Raw genomic sequence first — 22,886 nt, 5'->3', positions numbered from 1 at the left:
GTGGTGACCACCGGCAGAAAGCTTGGAGAGAAATCCGACAGTGGCATAAAAATGAATAATACACTGTTAAAAACACCCAAAAAGACGAAAACATTGACGTATTGTGAGGTGGTTTTGGATAATCCCTGATCTAAACCCTGTTGAACATCAGTGGAAGGATCTGAAACGTTCCATTTCATAAATGACCTTTGAACCCCGAGATAGACGGATGGAGCAGCTCTGTCACAAAGCGTGGGCCGAAATACATCTTTACATGAATATTAATGTAGTTTTCCTAAGTTCAGCCCCTATTAAACTATTCCACAAACGTCGCTCGAAGTTCCCTCGCGGTGTCAACAGGTGAAGGCGGCGCGATGACTCAACCGTGCACTTCTCTCCAAGTGACCCATCGGGCCACTTTGCCCCCGCTGCCGGCGCCGCCTTTGTGCACTTAACACTTAAAAGTCACCGGTAATGACTCAGAGCTTCGCCGGCGTTCCGTCCCAAGTTCATTTTTAGAAAATAGTGGGCTGCATGTTGAACTGCATCATCATATACAAACTACCTTATATCTGTTGATACTCAGGATATTATTATATATATATATTTTTTGTTGTACCTCTTGATAACAGGAAACAACACGGGCAGTAATCGTCCTTTTTTTTTAGTCGCACTTGAGATGTACGATCTTTCTTTCCTCCCCGGAGACGCTCCAGTTGCTTGTACAGTAATACTGCATTATTCATCCTGCATCTGTCGTAGTCAGTGGGTCGTCGCATACAGCTGGTGATGTATCGTGTTTTGCAACTGTCAGCAATCGTAAGCACGTTCTAGAACACTGGTGTCAAACTCGAGGCCCGGGGGCCAGCTCTGGCCCGCCGTATGGTTTTATGTGGCCCACGGAGGCAAATCGTGTGTGTCATCTTCGAGGATTTTTGTTGAAATTTCAAATTTGCCATGTCATAAATGACAACTTGGAGATATTTCCAGGATTTTTGTGTTTCCAAACAAAATGAACAATAGTCGGAAAAACCCGCTTAGCTTTATTTCTGATTCAAAGACTAGTTGATAAATTGCATGCGTAAATATAAGGAGACGGTTAAAAATTGTTATTGTTTCACAATCATAATAACAACTACGGTGTGGCAAAAATGAGTTTGACGCCACTGTTCAAGAACATACACATCCACACCACGACTGCCTCCTCCGCGATGTGGCGCGGTTTTCCTTATATATATATTTATAGGCGGCACGGTGGCCTCACGGTTCTGAGGACCCGGGTTCGATCACTGCCCCACCTGTGTGGAGTTTGCATGTTCTCCCCGTGCCTGCGTGGGTTTCCTCTGGGTACTCCGGTTTCCACAACATTAATCGGACACTCGAAATTGCCCCGAGGTGCGATTGTGAGTGCGGCTGTTTGTCTCGACGTGCGCTGCGATTGGCTGGCGACCACTTCAGGGTGTACCCCGGCTCCTGCCTGTTGACAGGTTGGACAGGCTCCAGCATTCCCTGCAACCCTTGTGAGGATAAGCGGCTAAGAAAATGGATGGCGTTGTGTGTATATATATATATTTGTTTTTGTTTTTTAATATTCAAAAAGATGTTTGAATAGTTTTAAAGTTTATCCGAAGTTACCTCGCTGATGCATGAAATCGTTGGGTCGGACTGGACAGTATTTGGGTCTGGTACATTCAAAATCAGGTAAATCTCATTCCGTTCAATCAAAATTTGTCGGTATATCATAAGAAAATTGTGTCACCGCTGCTTTTATGCCGGATGCATTTCTCTGTAAGAGATATTTTTGAATGATTTACGCGAGTGTATTCGGGAGCAACAACAAAACACACAAGAAACATTTCCGTGATGTGTGAGGGAAATAATCCCGAATTATATCCTGACGTCAATTTTTTTTTATTATTATTTTTTCCTCGTGGACACACGTCGTGGGCAGAACAGAACCGGTGCGAGGGTTGGGCTTCCTTTTGGAAGACTCGACGGCACATTCCAGGCAAAGTCAGAAGCAGAATTTTGGATGCGCGGCCAGACAAGGTAAGGAAATGACTCAAATGAAATCCCTCCCGGGGGGGGGGGGGGGGGGTTAAAATTGGCTCAGGGCAGTCACTGGTGCTGTGGGGGTTAAATCCAGATTTAATCAGACACGCTCAAGAGTTATTTTAAAATACATCACCGCCGTCGTGGATATGTGCGTCGAGGTCCTCCACTCCGCTCGCCTCACGCGTTATTTTCTCTCCTGACGTCACTGGAGACGGAAGCGGCAGTTCGGAAAAGAGCAACACAGAACCCGGTCGGAGCGCCGGGGGAGAAGCCGGGGACGCCGGACCGCGGTGATGTGAACAGCCAAAACCTCGTCTCCTTTCGGTAGGATCCAGTTCCACTCACGGTTCTTTTTAAATTGGGCTTTTTACGTGTTGCCATTGAACGTGTCACCCTCGTTTATAATATTAATATTGAGTGCGGCGTTGGGGGGGGGGTTCCCACTCGAATTTCTTTATCGAGCACTCCCATTTTCCATTTTCCTATGACTGTATTGTTGTATTTCTGATCGAAGCAGACGGCATTTGGACTCTTTGTTCCCACCCGCAGTGGACAATAGAAGCCATCCAGGCATATGATTGCAAATATTTGCGGCAATTAATCATTTTATTCGTGGGAGAAGCCCTTCGACAAAGCAGGTGATGGGGGATTCCTCGTCCGCGCTCCGTACCTGACTTCGACCCATCAGCATCCGTGTCGCCATGGCAACATCGTTGTTTGCTCTTCGTGCACTCGGAGGAGAGTCCTCGCTTGCACTCCCCGTGGCTAAAGATTTTCCCGAGCGCTTGAGCTCCTCACATTAAATAAAAAAGAAGAAAAAAATCACTCAAATATCTAAAAGAACAAAACAAATCAATAAGAAGTGCGGCAAAATTATGAAAAAATAATTAGGGATGCGGAAAGTCCTCCCCATTGACTTTCATTTGAGTTTGAGTTGTATTGTCAATGTAATTTTTTTTTTTTCAAATTAATTTCTCAGTTTTACTAATCCAATCTGGCATATACTTTAGTTGCTGGCCCGTGAAGGTCAAACTCAGCTAATCCCTACAACTATCCATCGGACTACCTGCAGCACTGGTGTCAAACATAAGGCCCGGGGGCCAGACACGGCCCGCCAAATCATTTTATGTTGCCCGCGGAAGCAAATCATGTGCATCAGGGTCTGGTAAAATGTTACAAGTATTATTCATTTTTGTTACCAATCGCCCCCTTTTTTTTTTTTTTTTTTTTGACAGGAACTGAATCCTGTAATCCTGATTTCAGAATTGGTTGTGCGTCAACAGTATTTCTTGTGGACTGTATATGTAATAATATGAGGTGATTAGCCATTTGTAGGCGGAACGGTGGCACAGCTGGAAAGGGTTGGCCGTACAGTTCTGAGGTCCCTGGTTCAATCCCCCCCCCCCATGTGTGAAGTTTGCATGTTCTCCGGGCACTCCGGTTTCCTCCCACATCCCAAAAACAAACATTAATTGGACCCTCTAAATTGTCCCTAGGTGTGATTGTGAGTGCGGTTCTTTGTCTCGATGTACCCTGGGATTGGCTGGCAACCAGTTCAGGGTGTACCCCGCCTCCTGCCTGCTGACAGGCTCCAGCACTCCCGCGACCCTCGTGAGGATAAGCAGCTCAGAAAACGGATGGATGATAACCATTTCTACACCTTCACAGTCAAATCGCCCCTCCGAGGGAAATCGTAACTAACAAAACAAATTTGACACCCTTGGCGAAAGCATCTGTACATTCTGTATCTCAAGATATCAAATCAATTCATTTTTTAAGGAGATTCACATCTCCGTCAATGATCATTCGATAGTTGCCTGAGCGACGTATCAAAATCCGAATTTTTCCGTGGGATCAATTAAGGAATCCTCACGCTGCGTCTCAGTCACGACGGTTCCGGTTCCTCGTTCGAGATAAGAACCCGACGCTCTTGTCCGCCGCTCCGCAGCCATGGGGAAAGACTACTACAAGACCTTGGGCATCCCCAAGGGCTCCAACGAGGAGGAGATCAAGAAGGCCTACCGGCGCATGGCGCTGCGCTTCCACCCTGACAAGAACACGGATGCCGACGCCGAGGAGAAGTTCAAGGAGATCGCCGAGGCCTACGAGGTGCTCAGCGACCCCAAGAAGAGGCTCGTCTACGACCAGCTCGGGGAGGAAGGTGAGCGGAGAGTCCTTTCGGCCCGCCCCGATCGAGCCCCGCTAAAAGACCCTCTGATAGTTCACCGCGGTTTTCAGTGTACTCGCACAATCCAGTAGGAGCCAAAACAAGAACTGTGTCAGAAATTCTGCCTTTGCATGTTTGCGTTTGTGATACGGTTCTGGTTTTAGGTGATCATTACTTTGGGTAGGGTTGGAGTTGCGATTGAAGTCACCCGTGAAGCAATTCAGCGTCCTTTTACGCGAGTGCGGGACTTTCGAGGTCGTCACCCGCCGACTTTCCAGACGATGAGATATGAATAGCCGTGACGGCTGGACTTTGGATCTGTGGGTGTTTTGTGTCAAGCTACGGTGGGGGTGCGTAACTCGGGTCTTCAGGGATGGATTTGCCAGGGACTGTTTTCGAGCTAACACACGCACGCTCGTCCAGTTCTGGCAACGTCCCGAATCCTCCGGAATTTCTGTTAACAGTCAAATCAGGCAGTCAAATATTGGAAATTATGGAACGTCGCGTGGGAAATGCGTCCAATATTAAAGCAATTCGATTGGTATTTTACATTCAAAAGTTCATACGTTCTCGTCACAGGTTTCAAGACCGGGGGCAGCAGCTCGTCCGGTGCTCCCGGTACCTCGACGCAGCACTACACCTTCCACGGAGACCCCCACGCCACCTTCGCCACCTTCTTCGGGGGCTCCAATCCGTTCGATATGTTTTTCAGCTCCAACCGCGGCCACGCCCGCGCCAACGGTTTCCCCTTCCACAGCGAGCACGCGAACGACGGCGAGCCGGACGCCGACGCGGACGACGACGACGACCACTTCGTTCACTTCGGGAGGCCGTTTGGCTTCGCGGGAGGGATGAAAAACAGCGAGGGCCGCAGGAGGAGGGGCGGGCCCCCGGAGTGCCCGGGGGCGGCTCGCAAGCAGCAGGACCCCCCGGTGGTCCACGAGCTGAAGGTCTCGCTGGAGGAGGTCTTCCACGGCTGCACCAAGCGTATGAAGATCACGCGCCGCAGGCTGAACCCGGATGGGAGGAGCTTGAGGACCGAGGACAAGATTCTCAACATTGTGATCAAGAAGGGCTGGAAGGAGGGCACCAAGATCACCTTCCCCAAGGAGGGCGACCAGACCCCCGAGAATATTCCCGCCGACATCGCCTTTGTGCTCAAAGACAAGGGCCACGCCCACTTCAAGCGAGATGGTTCCAATATCATTTATAACTGCAAGATCAGCCTCAAAGAGGTGAGTTTTGGCCTTTTCTGATCGATTCATTCATCGAATTTCGGAACTGATCAGGGAATCCATGCATCTACGTATACACAATTACAATAAACAGTTTGGTAATGACAGTAACAAACTGTCATGGACCAACGGCGCGGGGGCGAGCCAAAATGCAGGACTTCGAGGCAGAGGCATAATGTTCAATGCAGTTTATTCCGAAAACTGGGTCATACACGGTGTAGCAGTCCGACAAGGCAGATGCGCAGAAACGCTAGGCTAGGCGGGATCCAAAAGACATACAGCGAGGTCCGATGACTATGGGGCAAACTAACAACTCAACAGGACAGGATCAAACAAAACGGCACAGAATCGCTGTGACTGGGGTTACTCTAATTTAGGCATAGAAGCGGGAAGTGAATGCAACTCACTAACGCAAGGCAACGAACTGGCAAACGCCAGTGACAAAAACTCCAACTTAAATGCTTGTCTAATTACTGGTGTCACCGCCCAGAGCAGTGGCCTGGCCACGCCCCTCTTTGCAGTGCCCAATCCTTTGCTCATGACACAAACAGACAGTTTTCAGTATGACAGAGCAATTCCATACCACTGCAAACTACAACATTATATTGCGATATTATATAAGCGTACAGTAAACCCCCGGCGATTGGTGAATGACCGATTATCAAAATAGTCGCGAACGGATTCATGTCGATCCAGGTGTTTTTGCGCTCTTTCTGTAACGGCAGATTCTATCCAAACAACCCGCTACGCCGAAGGTGCTACGTTAGCGGAGGAGTAGCTAGCTGTGGCTAACGGCTATCGGGCGCGCAAAGATCCTCGTGAGCTTGAGGCTGGAGAAACACCTCAAGATGATCCAAAGAAAGGAACCGATCGCTACCGCCGGTGGTGGAAGTTCATGGGAGAACAGCCTGAGCTGGATCTATTTATTATTCGTAGATTTGTTATTTATGAAAAAAATGACAGTAGCCATGTGTGACTGGGAAAAAAAAAAAATAGAAAAATGATGCGCCTTGCACTTCCTGTGCATTTTTTTCTCTAACTCAAACCACTTGTAAATTATATATTATTCATGCGCGGTGGGCTCAGCTGGTAAAGCGGTGGCCTCGCAGGTCCGAGGACTCGGGTTCAATTCCGGACCCACCTGTGTGGAGTTTGCACGTTCTCCCCCGTGCCTGCGTGGGTTTCCTCCCACACCCCCAAAAACTGACATTAATTGGAGACTCTAAATTGCCCCAAGGTGTGATTGTGAGTGCGGCTGTTTGTCTCGATGTGCCCTGCGCTTGGGCTGGCAACCAGTTCAGGGACAGCTGTGATAGTCTCCAGCGACCCTCGTGAGGATAAGCGGCAAAAGAAAATGGATGGATATTATTCATGATATAAGATCAGTGTTTTTGCAATCATACTTTGATGTATATTTCGAGTTTCAACTACAATAATATCGGAAGTCATTCACATTTGTAGTGAAGGTCAATTTTCATATTTTTTTACGATTTGTCGCCCACGGCACGATCGTTTAAATTTGCGAGCTGTCAATCAAAACCGTAAAAGCATTGCATCCGTTTGGACTATGTCCCTAATGTTTTGGACATTGCGAGCATTTTGGGATCCCACACTCCGACCCGAGCACGAAATGCGTGACCGTGTTTCATAATCTGAACCCATTGGAGTACTCGTGCATGTGTGGTTTTTGTGGACGCTCAGGCCGGAGGAAATCCTCCGTGACAGGATCGGACTCGCGGTGTCCTCGTGTGACTGTTGCAGAGCGGACTCTCTCTGCTCTTGTTCTTTCCGCCGCGCGACCGCGAGCAGGCGTCCCCCGTCGGACGGTCGACGTAAAACATGCAGCCGGGCCTGGAGCACGACTCGAGACTCATTCGTCCGTGAAGTACACGAGTTGTAACGTCGCTTCAAATGGCGCCGGCCACTTTCGGGGCACTTAGCGGCAAAGGCGTCGGGGTAATTATTTGGACACCAGTCGTGATAATATCGTTCGGCTTCCCTTTTAGAAGGAGTTTTGGGCTCAGCTCGTGGACTGCGTGTTCTGATGAGGATTAGAGCGCACGCGTCTCACAGCCGGAGTGTTTGCAGCTCGAAGAAGGGATTTGGGGGGGGGGGGGGATGTGGGACGGGAGGATGGCAGCTCGAACTGGGGAACGTTAGGGAAGTGGGTCGAATGATTCAGAATCCAAAGAAAAAAACGAGCTCTTATTCCTTTTGCCCGAAGACGTGATCGCTCAGCGCGAGCATGGTATCGCTCTGCTGTGATTTAAAGTGGCGGACCCCACACTTGTGGGTGCAAGCGCAGTGGAAAGGAGGCATGGAGGGGGCTGAAATTGTCATCGTGGGTGCATGTCCACTGTGAGAGAGATCATCCAAAAAGAAAAATCCAGAAATCACAATGTATGATTTTTCTCAACGATTTATTTGTGTGATACAGCTGCAAATAAGTATTTGAACACCTGAGAAAACCAATGTTAATATTTGGTACAGTAGCCTTTCTTTGCGATTACAGAGGTCAAAGGTTTCCTGTAGTTGTTCACCAGTTTTGCGCACATTGCAGGAGGGATTTTGGCCCACTCCTCCACACAGATCTTATATAGATCAGAGAGATTTCTTGGGCTGTCGCTGAGTTTCAGCTCCCTCGAAAGATTTTCTATTGGGTTTAAGTCTGGAGACTGGCTAGGCCACGCTACAACCTTGATATGCTTCTTCTTATTGACTATTGACTGATTCAGGATCATACATGGAGTGGAGGTGGACTTTTAAAGGCGGACTAACGGGTCTTTGAGGGCCAGAATTCTAGCTGACGGACAGGTGTTCAAATACTTATTTGCAGCTGTATCACACAAATAAATCGTTTTTAAAAAAAATCATACATTGTGATTTCTGGATTTTTCTTTTTAGATGATCTCTCTCACAGCGGACATGCACCTACGATGAAGATTTCAGACCCCTCCATGATTTCTAAGCGGGAGAACTTGCAATGTAGCAGGCTGTTCAAATACTTATTCTCTTCGCCGTGTCTGGCGAAACTTAGCATGCTGTATCGGTAAACAAATCTTTTTCATAGGATCTCATTAGGAGGCGCAGGTGCATGGAAGGAAATAAGTGCCACCGGGATTTGAATTTGAAATGCAAAGTGATCACGTTTTCAATAGTTGTATTTCAGTGTAACTTTTCAACGTTAACGTGGGTTCGTATCCCACTGGGGCCTCCACTCCCTGAGAAGGGTTGCGTCAGGAAGGCCATCCGGCGTAAAAATTGCGTTCATCTGAGCTGACACGCTGTGGCGACCCCAAAAGGGACAAGCCGAAAGAAACGTTTTGTTTTTTTTCAATGTTAACAATTACACCGGCTACATTTCGCCGTCTGTGCCACCAGGCGGGGTTACTTCAGGTCAGAACCGAACACCCAGCCAATCCAGTTACGCTTTCTTAGTCAGGTGACGTCACATACTAAGAAAGCGTAACTGGATTGGCTGGCTGTGCGGTTCTGACCTGAAGTAACCCCGCCTGGTGCCACAGACGGTGAATTTTAGACACCGAACTATTGAAAATTTGATCGCTTTACATTTCAAATTCAAACCCTGGTGGCACTTATTTACTTCCACGTAGGTGTTCCTAATACCGTCCATGCTTACTTGGTTTTCGAGTAATATTAACTTTAAGTTGGCAGGATGGTGGCGCAGCTGTAGAGCACAGTTCTGAGGACCGGGGTTCTGTGTGGAGTTTGCGTGTTCTCCCCGTGCCTACGTGGGTTTTCTCCAGGCACTCCGGTTTCCTCCCACATCCCAAAAACATGCGACGTGAATTGGACATTCTAAATTGCCCCAAGGTGTGATTGTGAGTCCTGCGACTGTTTGTCTGCGATTGGCTAGCAACCAGTTCAGGCTGTACCCCGCCTCCTGCCTCTTGACAGCTGGGATAGGCTCCAGCACTCCCCACGACCCTCGTGAGGATGAGCGGCATAGAAAATTTACGTGTGGAAAATTATTTCTTTCATCATGACAATGAGTGAACCGCCTGGAATTCACGGAAAAGCGACGCGCATTGGGCCTTTTCGCCGCCGGACGGCGTGACGGGTCCTCGGACTATTCCTGGCTCTCTTCGTCAGTCCGGGCTATGAGAAGGTTGCTAAAATTAGTCCCGTGTGTAACGTGTCGCTCCTCTGACGAGGACACACACTGAACGGTAAAGTTTTTCCACTTCCTGTCATGTTTTTATTCATCGTTGGGCGGAACCCCGCAAGGCGGCTCTTGTAAATATTCGAGCCCCTTTTTCACACACATGATCTCGGTACTTACTCATGAGCATCATTTATTGAAGGAAGACTCACTTTTTTAATCCATATTGTTCTCGGGACCGCTAAGTTATGAACGCACTTCGGAAGAGAGAAATTTCCAGCGTGTGTCCTTTGGCCCGCAGGCGTTGTGCGGCTGCACGCTCAGCATCCCCACGCTGGAGAAGCGTTTCATCGCCCTGCCGTGCCACGACATCATCAAACCCGGGACGGTCAAGCGGCTCCGGGGGGAGGGCCTGCCGTTCCCCAAGAACCCCTCGCAACGCGGCGACCTCATCGTGGAGTTCTCGGTCCGCTTCCCGGACAGGATCTTGCCCCAGTCCAAAGAGATTATCAGACTCCATCTTCCTCCATCGTAAGAATTCCGTAACCGAGATGGATCTGGATCCTCTCCTGCGGTTTACGAACCCCTCCCGTGATCCGTCACTCCCTCTCGGCGTTTTTACAGGTCCTCTCGGGATTCGCGGGTGGGGGGCCGACATTTTATTGGGGTTCAAACTGCACAATCTAATAAAATCCACTGCAAGAGCCGGAACAAGAACTCTGCCTTGGCAAAAATTTGGATTGACACTATCAGAGACACAATGTTTCTTACTATAGTTGTTGCGGTTTACAGTGGGTTTCGAATTACATCGCTTCGTACCAGAAGGTATTTACAACATTTTGCTTACCTTTAATTGAGCAACAGGAGAAGGAAAATAAAAGTATGGCTTGACTGTAACTTCCATAAATAGTTCATAGACGCCACGCATCGCTTCGTTGCCGACTGCATCACATAGCGGAGACGTCACTGCCAAATTTCAGACGCACAAAGTGATACTCCTTGATAATTACAGTATAGTAATCGATGTGTATCCCTGCATAATCGGGGTTTGGCATCCACAGATTATATTACGCGCAGGATTTTTTTTCCCCAATTTTTAAAAATCTATTTCTTGATCTTATAATTTTTGGGGGGAAAGAATGGGGACCAACCCTAATACAATTAGTGGTGATCTATCCCTAATTATTAAAGAATTTTTTGAGTAAAAAAACAAACATATGTCCAAAAATAAATACATTAAAAAAATAATAATGCAATTACCGTAATTCCCGGCCTACAGAGCGCACCTGGTTATAACCCTCGGTATGCAGAAAGAGTTTAACGCTAGCGCGGCACTAAACTAGCTAAGCTAGATAGCTAACGCTAGCGCCGCACTAACGCTAGCGCCCCACTAATGCTAGCGCCGCATCACCGCATTAACCACATGGTTGAAAGCGTGTGAAAAACGCCGCGGCTTGTAGGCCGGAAATTACGCTAAGGGGTGGATCAAAAAATAAAGGGTGGATTTTTGCATTGTACAGTATTTTACACATTTCTACAAAAAATATTTATCTTATTGAATATTATTTTCAATATGCATCTAGACAAAATAATAAATGTGTGGTACACAAGGCCGTTGATTTAACACCGCTGGCCACTATTTCAGGAAATAGACAATACCGTACAGCATACAGTATTAAAATTGTTGTTCCTCCATGTTTTTTGTTATCTGCACACCAGTCAGTTTGATTTACATTTTTTCCTTTTACGATGATATCTTGGCTCTTTCAAAACAGTCCTATCGGTGGTTTCCTCCGCACCATTTTGGGTGCCCCTCTGATATTTCTACACAGCGCCATTTATTTCTTCGGAACTTCTCTGCCGATTAGATGATCAACTTGAATTAGAATAACAAATGAGGAATGACAATCATATACTGGCTGAATCAGCAGTTTAAGCTCAGAGCTTGCACAGCAAAATCGGTGCTTTTCCGTTTGAACCGCACAGCCAGGCTCGCTATTTATGTGCCTTAGCCAAATGTCGTAACACACACACACATACACGCGCACAAAACCAACAGATAAAAATGTAACACACAACCAGCCATGAGCAACTGTAAGCAAACGACCTTAAAAGCAGTCAAAACGTTGTACTGTAAGCGCGCGCAACCAGTAGACATCCTCGCGCGGACTCATTTATTTTGCTGTCAAATGCTACGGACCTTTCCGACTGGCGATCTTAAGCTCCGCCCCCTTAGCTACAGTTGCCATGTCCCGCAAGCTTCCAAAATGGCGACTGAACAGAACAGGTTTGAAGTCGATTCTTTAGAAGTGAGTGGGTGTATTCATTTGACCCGGCCCGTAATGGAACCCAGTGCTCTGTCTTAAAAGTCCGATGTGATGCAAATCGGCAAATAGAAATTTCTCTTGCACGACATTAGCGTATTTACGTATCGCTAACCCGACTCTCCGGCATAAAACATGACACGCTTCATTCAGCAGGTCAGTCATACGCTAACAAAGTGAAAGTTGTTCTCCTGCAATGTATAAAGCCCTGATAATAATTCAAGATACTTCTCCCTCACTTACCTTGGAACACACAGCCTTGTGTTTGTTGATATTGTCCACATTTAGTTGTACGCGCGCTCTTCCGCGAGCCTTAATCCATCGTAGACACTTCGTCAACTGTGTTTTAGGCTTTGGAAAATGAATCAAGCGGGCCCCTTGTAATCTTTCATCAGAATTGCGCGTCCTCCAAGCGCATCTGAGGACCATTTTCCTCGTAACATAAACTTTTCCAAGCGCACGCTACTGACAACCAGCATTGCTTGCGGGGCAACATGGCGAGAGGGGCGTGTCAAGACAATGCGGCTATCTGATTGGCTATTATTGTACGAGCGATTGACGGGTCGGAAAGGTCCATTCAGCACAGGTTGAGTTGCAGTACCACTGAATAGAGCTGGACAATAAATACTGTCACGGTGAGTCCTCCGGGGGCCGCCATCTTGTCGCCCGTTTTGTTTCGATTTCTCTCGTGTCATTCCAAGGCGCTGGTGCTACCGTGAGCGGTGCCGACAACAACCTTTTGCTTTCGTTGACTAATTTATTCATATTTAAACTTTGCTTGTGCCACGTGTAACATCTGTACATTGATATTTAACCTTTTTTTTTTTTTTTTAAGGAGAAACCCATGAATATACAGTGCGAATACTGGATCCGCTGTGCTATGTTTCACTTGTAGGTGGCCCTTTGGTTATTTCTAAAGTTGTTTATAGGCAGTTTGAGGGGTCTACTGTGCATTAGTTGGCCAAAATATTAAATATAGCTGCACATTCGAATGAGTTTCAATCTCCCGCCTCGGCTCTCATTACTGAACGTGCAGTTGTACGCAAACGGTAATCGCAAATAAATGCACTTGACGTCCTGTAAAAGAACTCAAATAAGCCCTGGATGACATCAGGACATGGATAATGTCATACCATATGAAATATGAAGTCGGCTCCAGGCAGAAAGCACACGTGCTGCTGCTGCTGCTGCTGCTGCTCACCACTTCAGTGCATTTGCCAGTGTTCGTTGTTTTTAAAATGGCAACAAATAAAAACCAAATGTTTGAAACTGTTGGTCTACATGTCGTGACGGACAAAAAGCACAAATGTGAAATGATCGCAGCCCAGCGTAGTTTCTCCAAAGTCCACACGGAAGGGCCGGAACTGGGATTCAAACGCACGGCGATTCACATTACCAACCACCATTAAATTATTTGAAACATTTACTCATTTCAATCACATCGATCCTAACGAGTACTCATTTAGATACTGAGTTTTTCTAAAGATAATAAGCACTGGATCTAGACTTTAGTAAATGTGTGCTTTTGGCCATGGGGAATACATAACGCAAAAGAAAGAAAAACATATTTCGACCGCAAGTGTGTTGAATCCCGTGGAGTTTGGACATCAGCTTCGGTTACAGATCAACAAGTTAGGAAGACTTTGACCTTGGTCTGCTAAAAAAAAAAAAAAACATACCGGCTGTCATTTTTCTCATCTACCCAAAAAAAAAAAGACATTCCAGGTAGGCTCAATTTTTATTTCATACTTTTTTTTTTTTAAATCTAAATGAACCAGATGGCGGAGGTGACCTCTGTTAAGGTGTCACAGGGTGAGGGGAAAAAAGCAGATGATTAGTGAGCCGCGGGAAGGTCGATGCCGGCAGACGAGCGGCACGAATTGCACGCCACGCCGTCGCTAATGCTGCGTCGCTGCGTTGACTGTTTCTGGCAAGCCGGCGAGCGTTCACCCAGGGAGCAATTATGTCCACGTGAGGTTAAAATAGCGCAATCTTGTAAAATGTCAACTACTTTGTAGCGTAATGAAAATCTATTCAGATCAAAAGATAATCGCTCTATTGCTGTGGGTTAAAAACAACATTTAAAAGTATTGAAAACCTTTAAACGTTCATCTTTGGATTTGAACATTTTCCTGTCAATCACATGAAGCAGATTTGGGCAGAGTAGCCAAATATTCTACTCAAGTACGAATACTGTGACTCGAGTGAAAGTAAAAAAGTAATGTAAAGAAACTTCTCAAGGACTGAGTAAATAGCGAATCACTTCTGATATATATATATTTTTTTAATCAGAGCATGAACGTCCAATAAAATAAAATGTGTATAATCTTTTTCAGATGCGAGGTTAAAATTAAACTATGGAAGTAAATAAGTGCCACCAGGATTTGAATTTGAAATGTAACGTGATCACATTTTCAACAGTTGCTACAATTTGCTGTCTGAAATTCACCGTCAGTGCCACCAGGCAGGGTTACTTCAGGTCAGAACCAAACTGACAGCCAATCGCAGTTACGCTTTCTTAGTCACGTGACGTCACACGCTTACAAACTGTAACTGGATTGGCTGGGTGAATTGTAGCCGGTTGAATTGTTAACATTGAAAATTTACACTAAAATACAACTACTGAAAATGTGATCACTTAACATTTCAAATTCAAATCCCGTTTTCTGTACGATTTATAATTCAAATCCTGGTGGCACATATTTACTTCCATAGGTAAACACCTGAAATCAACTTGAACGTGATTGGTTTAGACTCAAGATTGAACTTGGTGGCCAGGTCACCACTTCAAAAGGGATCTTCCGTTTTAATTGGTCCTTTACTTTGGTAAAATAACGTCGAGCTAAAATAAATCAAAAATAAAATGTGTTCCCACAAGGACATCTCCCACCATTTTAATTTTGAAATGGGGGAGGTGACAGCAACACTATTTGCTTTTCACTAAAATGAAAAAACAAAAACATGTGAAATTTACCACAGGGTGTTTTTTTTTTTTCAAGTTAGGAGTGGTCTTAAATGTCCAAACTTGGTCCGTGACAAAACGACACGACATATTAAAGATATTTATCGTAAATTAAACGCAAGATTTGTCACGGCTCATTTTCATTGGCCCGAGAAGTGTGTATGTGCAGACACGTGACATTTTTGTATCGTTTGATTGGTGAACTCGAGTGAGGCGTCATTGTGGCAATCACGATTGATTGGAGCAACGGCGGCTCAGAATGTTCAATTAAAAAAAGAGCAACGGCGCCCGATGCGGAAGTGGAAAATAATAGTTTTAAAATATATCTCACACGCAATTTTTAACATCTGCATTACTGTCATCAAGTTTCTTCTTAGTGTAAATATTCGAGTAAAAATTAAAAAGGCATGTCTTTAGAGGGTATCTGTTCCGGTAGCCACATTTTAGTTTAGTTTTGCGATCGAGCGATCTGAGCTCGATTGTTGACGTCTCAGCGCACCCAGCGTGACGACGTCACCGCAGCGGGAGTTTCCTCGCTCAGGTCTGATGAGCAACCATCACGTGACCCCGTTGTGATTCTTTCTCTCCGTTTTCAGGTACGTTCCTTGCCGGACATCATTCAGATTCGTCTGACGTTTAGTAGATTGCCGCGAGTGTAAAGCACAATACTGTGCGATGTAAATATTTTCCGTAAAAGACGGACCCATTGGGGCCGCAGCCATTTTACGGCTCCGCGGGTGAGGGCAAGTCCACTTTTTGCTGTTATTTGGAGCCTCTGGGGCATGTAAACATAATATCTACTTTCATGAGAAGATGCATGCATTATTGATGGATTTCCGTGTATTCTGCACATTTGGAGTAAATCTTGCATAACGTTATCAATACCCCCCATTTAAATGGCCATTGCCGTTTGTTAAAGGGAAAAATATTGTAAGTAGAAATGATTTTTGTGTAAAATGTGGATTCGTTGGGCGAGGAAACGACACGTGTGCCCCCTCCGGATTATTTCTGCCTGATTTCAGTAAATTCCCCTGCTAAAAATTTTCTAAAGAACATTTCCAAAGAATTTCTTAAGAACTATAGAACTTTAGGACCCAAGTCCTATAGAATATCTATAGAAAATCACAGCCAAAGTTGTTCTGCACAAATTCTATAGATTTTTTTTTTTTTTTTTTAGCAGGGTCAGGGTGTGACATGCATTTATAATCTCCAAAACAGATGAGCAAATTTTGAAAAAAAAAAAAAAAACATTTGTGCAACTTGCCAGGTTGAATAGAGTTCAATAGTTTCAGGATTTTTTGTGGATTCCACTCCGTGGTGGGATGTAACCAAATACTCTTGTTACTCAAGTAGATTTTTGGCGGGATAGCTTTAGATTTATTGTTTTATTGAGTATGTTCTTTAATGATAACGCGTGTGTGTGTTTTTTTTTTAAATACATATATTTAAAGACAGTCATTTGTACTTGGACTGTGAAACCTGACGCTAATCAGGACCTGGTCGTGGTGACCGCTGACTTGACAGACTCACTTGACGCGTCAGCTGCACAGAGGTGGAACATGAGCGCCTTCACGACTCTCAGGACGGGCCAGACGATGCCCACGGTCGGCCTCGGTACATGGAAGAGTGCCCCGGGCCAGGTAGAAGCAATTATGCAGTCCGCCCGCGCTTTCAGTTCTAAAACTGGAGCGCAAATTGCGCTACTGTCGTGGCTGATGAATGGTTGCGCTGACGCGATGCGTTTCAGGTGAAACAGGCCGTGTTGACCGCTTTGGACTGCGGCTACAGGCACATCGATTGCGCGGCGGCGTATTGCAATGAACAGGAGGTGGGAGAGGCTCTGGCTCTCAGGGTCGGTCCGGGAAAGGTGACGTTGTCCAGTATTTGACCGTCTCGCGATGGTGCCGCTCACTCTGGCCTATTTTATAGGAAAATTCCGGTGGTCTGGAGCAACAATGTATCCAATAGGTCATGTGATATGTACTCTATCTTGATAATGTGATGTTAAATCCTCTCTCATTTAATAGTGTTTTGCCAAGGTTTTTATAGACAATTACAAATACGTTTAAATCTGTATGAAAGTATTCCTCCGTCTTCCCGATCATCCGATACTGCTATTTCTTCATCAGATGAGGATATGGACATAAACGGTGTCCCATGTAACCGAGCGTTTGGAACGGCACGTAACAACATTACTTGCGAGAATGGCGGCGCACCTAAAAATTTGCAATTGTCATTAAAAATATTCTTAAAACACTCTTAAATGAGAGAGGATTTAACATCACATTGTCAAGATAGAGTACATATTACATGACCTGTTCGATACATTTTTACTCCAATCCACCGGAATTTTCCTTTAATTAAAATGTGCAGATTCACAGACATACTCTACTTATTTTGTTTTTACAGGGATTTGTCTTCATTTTTAGTCAGTTAGTCCATTTGACCATAGATGTAAATTATATATATTTTTTATGTATTCTTATTGAATTTTATTTAATTATTTATTTATTTAGAAAACGTCAGAATGCTAATATTAAAAAATGAATAGCAGTAAAAAAATAATAATCTTTTTTTTTAAATAAAAAACAGGTACCTTATCAGAATCTGAATTAAATATGTAAAACAAGGAATTTGTCCCTGGAATTTTGATCCTTTTTAGTATGATAGCAAACAAGCCAGTTTAGCAAAATCCAGGACATAATTAGGACATAAATGCAAAACTACTGAGGGTTCGGAACCAAAATAAAGGATTCAGAAGTGCAATAATATTGATAAACTGCAGCTTTTAATATTGGATTGTGCTTTATGGAGGCAGCACAGTGGAGCAGCTGGTAAAGCGTTGGCCTCACAGTTCTGAGGACCCGGGTTCGATCCCGGCCCCGCCTGTGTGGAGTTTGTGTGTTCTCCCCCGTGCCTGCGTGGGTTTTCTCCGGGTGGCCACTCCGGTTTCCTCCCACATCCCAAAAACATGCAACATTAATTGCACACTCTAAATTGCCCCTAGGTGTGATTGTGAGTGCGGCTGTTTGTCTCCATGTGCCCTGCGATTGGCTGGCAACCAGCTCAGGGTGTGCCCCGCCTCCTTCCTGTTGACGGCTGGGATAGGCTCCAGCACTCCCCGCTACCCTCGTGGGGATAAGCGGCAAGGAAAATGGACAGATGGATGTATTATGGAGAAGGTGATGTCATGGCTGGGGTAAGGCCCCGCCCTAATTTTAGCAGAGGCTGGTTTTGATCCAGCAACCTCTGCCCAGACCGCTTCTGCTGCGCCGTTTCGCTATACCTTCCAGATGCTGATCATAAAAATGTAAAAAATATCATAAAAAATATAACACCATCAACACCAGAACTGACGCAGATGAGCTAACTAATCAAAACTACAACCACAAGAACTACTACATGAATAAACGTCAGTTCAAACATATTTTGACGTCGATCATGAAGGGTCCCAATTTCATTTTTTTTTTTTTTTTAAAGAGTCAAACCGATGGCGATGTATTGACAGAAACTGTTTTGTTCTTTCGCACTCAAGACTTTGCGTCGTGACGAAGTGTTTGTGACGTCGAAACTGTGGAACACCAAACACGAGCCCTCGGACGTCGAGCAAACATGCAGGACCACCCTGGCCCACCTGGGTCTCTCCTACGTGGACCTGTATCTGATCCACTGGCCCATGGCCTTTCAGTGAGGGATTCTTTGCACCCGACCGCGCCGTACTTGTGTTTGTGCGTCACGTCGCGTGGTCTCGATGTGCTCAGAGCGGGGAACGAGCTGATGCCTCGACGGGAGGACGGCAGCGTGCGTTACTCCGACAGGCACTACACGGACACTTGGGCCGCCATGGAGGACCTCGTGGACCGAGGCCTGGTCAAGGCCGTCGGGCTGTCCAACTTCAACGCCAGGCAGGTGGATGACATCATCAAAATGGCCAGACACAAGCCTGCGGTAAACCAGGTAAACCTCAAATACCTCACGTGGGATTTAGTTCCTCTGTACGTAGCATGTTGTCATGGTCTTCCAGAAGATTCCAAACTACTAACTCTTTATTTGCAATTTCAAAAAAATCTCTCTTGCATAACACCAGTCCTGGAACCTTTTTGACACGTCTTGGAGAAGTCCCCAAAATCTATTTATAGCAACGTTTTACGTCACAAAAAAAGCAATGTGACAGTTTTCACAAAGTAAGAAATCAGACAAACACATGGGCAACTACCGTAATTTCACACGCTTTCAACCCTGCGGTTGATGCGGTGATGCGGCGCCACTGATCTTGAAAAAGAAAAAGACTGGATAGCAAATACACATCAAGCGGGATTGAAGACAGTTGGCCGCCATCTTTGTACTCCCAAAACGTGTGGAGGACATGGTTTACAAGTCGGATTAGGGTGGGGTTTTTCTCAAAATTTGGCCTGTAGAATTAAAACTGGTCATGTGAGCTTGACATTTTTCCAGTTCTGGTGACATGAAGGATTTTTAATTCGACTTAAGTGCAAAGGAAAGACATAGAACACCGTGAGTAACAAGAAACATTGCATATTACCTAGGGCCCGATTTCCGTGACGTGTTAACTTTTCCCAAAATATGCTGTGAAGCACTACCATCATAACATAGCAAAAAAATAAGTTTTTTTTGGTCATAAAAACATTACATTTTAAGTCAATCAGTTATTTGCAAATAAGGACTCGCACTGGAAAAATACACGCTAAATGCATTGTTCATTTGTTGTCTCTGCGACCTCTGAATCCAGACAGAAAAATTCAACTTGTTTCCTCGCACTTGAAAATCATATTCAATTTGCAGAGTTCTGTATTCTGAAATTCATCAAAAAATTTCAGTGTTTTCTTGCTTATCCACTGATGAAGTTTGGGAAAATCTCTACATCGCTTTTTCGCGAAAAACCGCCGGCCTATAAAAGGTGAAGCAGAGAGTGAACAGTGAACAACCGTAAACAAAACTTTGTTCAAGTGAATTAAGCACATCAGAAAATTAAAAAAAAAAAAAAAAAAAAACCCTTTACAAAGAAACTCTAACAATGTCAAAGTAAATCTAACTTACTGTGGAATGTTTTCTCACACCCACGAAAACTGGCGATTAGCGCACAAGTCCGCATGGTTGTTTTGGGAGTATCAAGATGGCGGATGGCGACTTCACTTTTGGTAGCCAATTAATTAATTAAAGAAGAAGAAGTGTGCAGCGTTAGCGTGGCACTAGCTTTAGCGCACTTGGTTATATAAGCCTGGATACACAGAGTTTAACACTAGCACCACGCTAACGCTAAACTGCGTACCGAGGCTTATAACCAGGTACGCTGTGTAGGCCGTGAATTACAGTATATGGAGTAAAAAGAAGCAGAAAATACTAGGGGACAAGTATCTTTAAAAAAAAATATATATATATATAATATTTAGGTACTTTCCTTTCTCCGTTAACTCATTTTTGCTGCAGGTGGAAAGTCATCCGTATTTGTCCCAAGCAGATCTTCTTGCTCACTGTCGGTGAGTAACAAAGTTGGATTTTCCTTTTTTTTTTTTTTTTTACAAAAAGGTGCTCAAAAGGTGTTTTACTGTATGCCTCACTCAGGTCAGCGGGAGTCTGCCTGACCGCCTACAGTCCTTTGGGCAGCGGGGATCGACCCTGGGCCTCTGCCCAGGAGCCTCGTCTCCTGGAGGATCCTCAACTGGGAGAAATCGCTCAGAGACTCCACAAGACACCGGCCCAGATCATACTCAGGTTGGAGAGCAACTCTACCATCCATCCATCCATCCATTTTTATTTGCCACTTATCCTCACGAGGGTCACAGGGAGTGCTGGAGCCTATCCCGGCTGTCAGCGGGCAGGAGCTGGGGTACACCCTGAACTGGTTCCTAGCCAATCGCAGGACTCCCAATCACACCAAGGGCCAATTTAGTGTCCAATGAATGTTGCATGTTTTGGGGATGGGGGAGGGAACCGGAGTGCCCAGAGAAAACCCACGCAGGCGGGGCCGGGATTGAACCCGGGTCCTCAGAACTGTGAGGCCAACACTTTACCAGCTGCGCCACCGTGACGCCTCAACCCACCCACTATCTACAAAAGTTTAGGGCTTTGTGACCAGGAAGTGTACCTGTGACAAAATGTCGTCCTCTGTGTGCAGGTGGCACGTTCAGAGGGGCGTTGTGTGCATCCCCAAAAGCGTGACCGCCTCCAGAATCCAGGAGAACCTGCAACTTTTTGACTTTTCCCTGTCAGAGGACGACATGACGCTGGTCGACGCTTTAAACCGCGGCCAGCGCTTCATCGTGCCAACAGTCGAGGTGATTCCGCGCGTGCGCTCTGGCGCCTTGTCAAGTGTTTTTTTGTTCTCAACTGTAACATGAGCACGTTTGCTTTTCCAGAGGGATGGCAAGAGAGTTTGGAGAGATGCTGAACACCCCCACTTCCCATTCCACGACCCTTACTGAGCCGATATTTACATGTACCTCGTGTGCGCATTTTGTCATTTCAATTGCAAAATCTATTTCTATCAATTACTCAATCTATGCAATAATTAGTACAATAAATTCTGATAATTTTCAGCATTGTATATTGTAGTGATTAAGGATTTTAGATTTTGGGGTCACCCGCCATCCTGTATCCCACTAAATTAGTGCCACCAGAATTTGAATTGAATCACATTTTTTTTTTATTTGCTACAATACAGACAGGGTTACTATTATGTTATTACTAGTATGTGACGTCACGTGACTAACAAAGCGTAACTGGGATTGGCTGGGTGTTTGGTTCTGACCTGAAGTAACCCTGCCTGATGGTACAGATTGAATTTTAGACAGCAAATTGTAGCAACTATTGAAAATGTGGTCACTTTACATTTCAAATCCTGTCCGCACTAATTTACTTCCATACTTAAGGCTCATTATTGAGACGTTAACAAATCTTACTTTTGCTACAAAGCAGAAGGGGAGGAAAGCAGTTTCTTTGCAACTTTTTTTTTTTTTTACAATTTTTGTTCAATTACTTTTTACACCCGTCTTAATCTAACAACAAAAAATTGAGCTGTCAGATTTGTGTGTATATATATATATATATCGTATTTTCCACACTGTAAGACGCATAGAATAAACACTACCGTAGAGCCTGGGGTTACGTTATGCATCCATTAAATGGAGTTGCACTAAAGGCTCAGTATCGATCCATATATAAGGCCCACCGGATTATAAGGTGCACCGTCGGCTTTTGAGAAAATTAAAAGGCTTTTAAGTGCGCCTTATAGTGCAGAAAATATGGTAAGAAGCAACGCCCTTTTTTTAAAGTCCAAAATCAGTTTGGACACACCTGAAGCAAACCACATAATGCCATCAACAACTAAATGTCTCAGTATTGCTCTTCAGACAATAAGCCATGTTACTGTACATGAGTTACTGTCTCTACAGACAATAGTAAACCATAAAGTTGCTACGTGATCACTGCAGACAATGCCAATACAGACCAGCAATATTATAGCTGCCAACCAACTTACTTTCAAAATTGCTGCGGTACAAAGACATGGAAAGATTGAAACCCTTTTTAAACAAATGTATCCAATAGATCGTGTAGTATGTACTGTATCTTGAAAATGTGATGTTAATCCTCTCTCATTTAATGGTGTTTTGAGTAGATTTTTGTAGAGAATTACGAATTTTCAGGGGCGCCGTCATGACCGGCGTGCGCAGATGTGACGTTAATAGGCTCGATTACGTTGGGAAAGAATTGTGGCCAGCGCTGATTTCTCAGATTTATCCTCATCCGATGAAGAAATAGCAGTATTGGTTGATCGGGAAAAACGGATGAATACTTCCATACAGATTTGAACATGTGGCTGTAAATAATGTTGAATATTCGGATGGTTCTTCGGACGGGAATGACACGGAGTCTGACGAGCGAGCGGTGGGGCTTCACGTCATTCCGTCCGAGGGACCATCCGAATATTCAACATTTACAGCCACGGGTTCAAATCTGTATGGAAGTATTCCTCCGTTTTCCTGATCAACCAATACTGCTATTTCTTCATGAGATGAGGATG

The 22,886-nt window shown here is 45.1% G+C and overlaps 2 protein-coding genes across 5 annotated transcripts; both read left to right on the top strand.

Moving 5' to 3' along the window:
- The first annotated feature begins 552 nt into the window (after window positions 1-552).
- Window positions 553-13,067, top strand: dnajb5 (DnaJ heat shock protein family (Hsp40) member B5). Of its 2 annotated transcripts, XM_061816983.1 has the most exons (5): window positions 553-2,028; window positions 2,246-2,358; window positions 3,983-4,195; window positions 4,781-5,436; window positions 9,861-13,067. In XM_061816983.1, exons 3-5 carry the CDS (start codon window positions 3,985-3,987, stop codon window positions 10,092-10,094), a joined length of 1,101 nt encoding a protein of 366 aa, XP_061672967.1. In that variant the 5' UTR covers window positions 553-2,028; window positions 2,246-2,358; window positions 3,983-3,984; the 3' UTR covers window positions 10,095-13,067. The 2 variants fall into 2 exon arrangements, with proteins under 2 accessions (XP_061672967.1, XP_061672968.1); XM_061816984.1 differs by lacking the exon at window positions 553-2,028 and having other exon boundaries at window positions 2,207-2,358.
- A 2,134-nt stretch (window positions 13,068-15,201) lies between these two features.
- Window positions 15,202-21,402, top strand: akr1a1a (aldo-keto reductase family 1, member A1a (aldehyde reductase)). 3 transcript variants are annotated; one of them, XM_061818295.1, is made up of 9 exons: window positions 15,202-15,441; window positions 16,370-16,485; window positions 16,593-16,712; window positions 18,381-18,532; window positions 18,607-18,802; window positions 20,294-20,343; window positions 20,429-20,578; window positions 20,982-21,141; window positions 21,223-21,402. In XM_061818295.1, the coding sequence occupies exons 2-9, from the start codon at window positions 16,405-16,407 to the stop codon at window positions 21,286-21,288; spliced, it is 975 nt and encodes a 324-aa protein (XP_061674279.1). In that variant the 5' UTR covers window positions 15,202-15,441; window positions 16,370-16,404; the 3' UTR covers window positions 21,289-21,402. The 3 variants fall into 3 exon arrangements, with proteins under 3 accessions (XP_061674279.1, XP_061674280.1, XP_061674281.1); XM_061818296.1 differs by lacking the exon at window positions 15,202-15,441 and adding an exon at window positions 15,446-15,582; XM_061818297.1 differs by lacking the exon at window positions 15,202-15,441 and adding an exon at window positions 15,473-15,588.
- Window positions 21,403-22,886: the final 1,484 nt, after the last annotated feature.

Source organism: Syngnathoides biaculeatus, chromosome 4 (assembly GCF_019802595.1).
Source record: "Syngnathoides biaculeatus isolate LvHL_M chromosome 4, ASM1980259v1, whole genome shotgun sequence".
Classification (NCBI taxonomy): Eukaryota; Metazoa; Chordata; class Actinopteri; order Syngnathiformes; family Syngnathidae; genus Syngnathoides; species Syngnathoides biaculeatus.
This window is presented reverse-complemented; position numbering and strand designations above follow the sequence as displayed.

Bases quoted from the DNA above. Each gene is read 5' to 3' on its own strand.
- dnajb5 (XM_061816983.1), top strand. From the start codon at position 3,985: ATGGGGAAAGACTACTACAAGACCTTGGGCATCCCCAAGGGCTCCAAC. The intron at 4,196-4,780 runs GTGAGCGGAGAG...TTCTCGTCACAG, and splicing joins CGACCAGCTCGGGGAGGAAG to GTTTCAAGACCGGGGGCAGC. The intron at 5,437-9,860 runs GTGAGTTTTGGC...TTTGGCCCGCAG, and splicing joins GCAAGATCAGCCTCAAAGAG to GCGTTGTGCGGCTGCACGCT.
- akr1a1a (XM_061818295.1), top strand. From the start codon at position 16,405: ATGAGCGCCTTCACGACTCTCAGGACGGGCCAGACGATGCCCACGGTC. The intron at 18,803-20,293 runs GTAAACCTCAAA...TTTTTGCTGCAG, and splicing joins ACAAGCCTGCGGTAAACCAG to GTGGAAAGTCATCCGTATTT. The intron at 21,142-21,222 runs GTGATTCCGCGC...TTGCTTTTCCAG, and splicing joins TCATCGTGCCAACAGTCGAG to AGGGATGGCAAGAGAGTTTG.